The sequence below is a fragment of the Sinocyclocheilus grahami genome, unplaced genomic scaffold, assembly GCF_001515645.1.
Source record: "Sinocyclocheilus grahami isolate Dianchi unplaced genomic scaffold, SAMN03320097.WGS_v1.1 scaffold221.1, whole genome shotgun sequence".
In the NCBI taxonomy this organism is placed as follows: Eukaryota; Metazoa; Chordata; class Actinopteri; order Cypriniformes; family Cyprinidae; genus Sinocyclocheilus; species Sinocyclocheilus grahami.
This window is the reverse complement of record NW_015505400.1, coordinates 2,088,882-2,091,323: the sequence shown is the minus strand read 5'-3', so window position 1 is coordinate 2,091,323 and position 2,442 is coordinate 2,088,882. Positions and strand designations below refer to the sequence as shown.

At 29.4% G+C, this 2,442-nt stretch overlaps 1 protein-coding gene across 1 annotated transcript in view; it reads right to left on the bottom strand.

The window, feature by feature from the left end:
* Positions 1–1,598: 1,598 nt before the first annotated feature.
* Positions 1,599–2,442, bottom strand: part of LOC107596603 (cytochrome b-c1 complex subunit 2, mitochondrial-like) — a 9,008-nt gene continuing 8,164 nt past the window's right edge. The window contains exons 12-13 of the mRNA XM_016287360.1: positions 2,208–2,361; positions 1,599–1,945 (exon numbers count right to left, since the gene is read on the bottom strand). Coding sequence (XP_016142846.1) covers positions 1,862–1,945; positions 2,208–2,361 — 238 coding nt within the window. The 3' untranslated portion in view covers positions 1,599–1,861. The remainder of the gene's footprint in view (positions 1,946–2,207; positions 2,362–2,442) is intronic.

Here is a 2,442-nt window from a genome sequence, read left to right as displayed (position 1 = left end):
TTTCTGGATTTTTTTTCTCATTTTGTCTGTCATAGTTGAGGTATACCTATGATGAAAATTACAGGCCTCTCTCATCTTTTTAAGTGGGAGAACTTGCACAATTGGTGGCTCACTAAATACTTTTTTTTCCCCACTGTATATATATATAGGCTTTTTATTAAGTTTCTTTGATTTATTTTGAGTTATTTCAGTACTTCAGCATACAAAATGGAAATGAAATTATATATATATATTGAATGTATTTATATATATGTACATGTATGTGTGTGTGGTTGTACATACACACATGTAGTTGTTTTTTTGGTGTTTGGCTTAGTGTTATGTTAGAATCATTATTATACTCATACCTTTTGTTCTTTTAATATTTTGAATTGTTTTAAGCTTTATTTTTTTGTTTTCATTTAAATGTTTAGTTTTGAAATGTTGTTGTATGCATTTGTCCTTTTTATTTAATTTCTTGTATTTTCTTAAAAGCTTTTAGCTTTAATTACTTTTTCTTATTTGTGTATGTTTTAAGCTTTATTTTTTTGTTTTCATTTAAATGTTTTAGTTTTGAAATGTTGTTGTATGCATTTGTCATTTTAATTTTTTATTTTATTTATTTTATTTCTTAAATGTGTGTGTATGTGTATATATATATATATAGTATTTATAGAGTTTTAGTTTGAATTACTTTTCCTTATTTGTAAGTCGCTTTGGATAGAAGTGTCTGCTAAATGACTAAAAGTAAAGTAAAGTAAAAAAGATACAGTGTATAGATAACACTGTGCTTAATGGGAAAACCAGTTTATGGAATTTTTACACACATATTGCATAAAGCAAAATGGCATATCAAATCATTTTGTTATGTTTTATAACATAGTTGAGAACCATCCTTAAACAAAGTTAGGTATACAAAAATCCTGAAACCTAAAAATTGATTGGTGATTTTAAAAAAAATTCCCATTGTTTTTGCCTTTTCATGTCAACTCTTGTCATTTTATTTTTAGAAAAACCGAGTCCTGGTGTCCTCTATAGAGGACATAGCATAACTTATGAATAAAATATCATTTTTCAAAAATGTTCTTATGCTCTAAACAATGTAATGACATGAAAAAATACTAAATTCACAAAGATTTTTATTTCTGGTTCTCAGGATATATATATATATGCACACACACACAAGGGCGCTTGTATGTTTTTACCTGACATTTGCTCAATTTAAACCAGTTAAAAGTGCTGTTCATTGTATATTATGAATAAACATTTCTTTCCGTTATTTTATAATTACTGTAATAAATATTACACAAACCTAAACCATCTTTCTGAAAGTGTTCCTCAGCCTTTTGACCACTGAATCACTCTTTTCATCATTTTTTCCCAGCCATTAATGATTATTGTATAAGTATTTTTTAAACAATTTTACAATCTTACAGTATTTTATACGTATATACATATTGTACTAGCAAAAGCAACTTCTTAAATATTTGACCATTTATTGTAAAGACAAAGCAGCAAAACACCACTAGTCATTTAATTTCAACGCAGCCTGATCCATTGATGTTATAAAGATCTCAAAGTTGTAAGAGGATCACAAATCACAACTTGTTTCATAAATGTTTGTTGGTGTTGGTAAAATACTTTATTAATTTACATCTATACATTTCAAATGGACAAGTGTTGAGTTCTTCTCTTGAGATTAATCCACTTTATATAATTTTACAAACATCAAGACAAACATTTGATGACAACCTTATTATTATGCTTATTTTATTTATTGATTTTGGACAGGAACAATAAAGATTTCATGAAAATGTCCTCATTTCATTATAATGAAATGAAGAGTTAGATACTGTTGAAAGATAAAGATGACGTGTGCCCATCAGATTTCATCAACAAAAGGTGTGTTGACCAAGTGTCCAGTAGAGGCCATAGTCTTTTTGCCAGACGTGAATTTTTTTGCAACCTGAAAAACAAATGAGAAATTTTGTTAAACAAAACTGCACTCCAAAAGATAAAACCTTATAGTAAAATAGCCTTATTGTACAGTCAGCTATAAATAACACTAATGTTAATATAGGAATTATGTACAGTACACTATGATTCTCTGAATATTCTTTAGTTCACAGGTTGCCTTTACCCAGGATTGAGTCTACGATATTCTTGTGTTGCCATCCCAGAGCATTTACACTGGGTTACCGCAACCCTAAGAAACAATAGTTGCTTACGTTGACAACATCAGCTGAAGACACAGCATTGATTTTCTGGGTCACAGCTTCAGGGGAATAATAGGTACCCTCTGCAAGCACTTGTGAACCAATAGCTTCCATTAAGCCCTCAGAATTCTCAATGGACATCAGGTACTCAGCCGTCAACTGATTCCTGCTCAGACAAAAACATCATTCATTACATTAAAACATGTATTATAAAACGGATAGTTCCGGTCCTTGATTCTGATTGGTT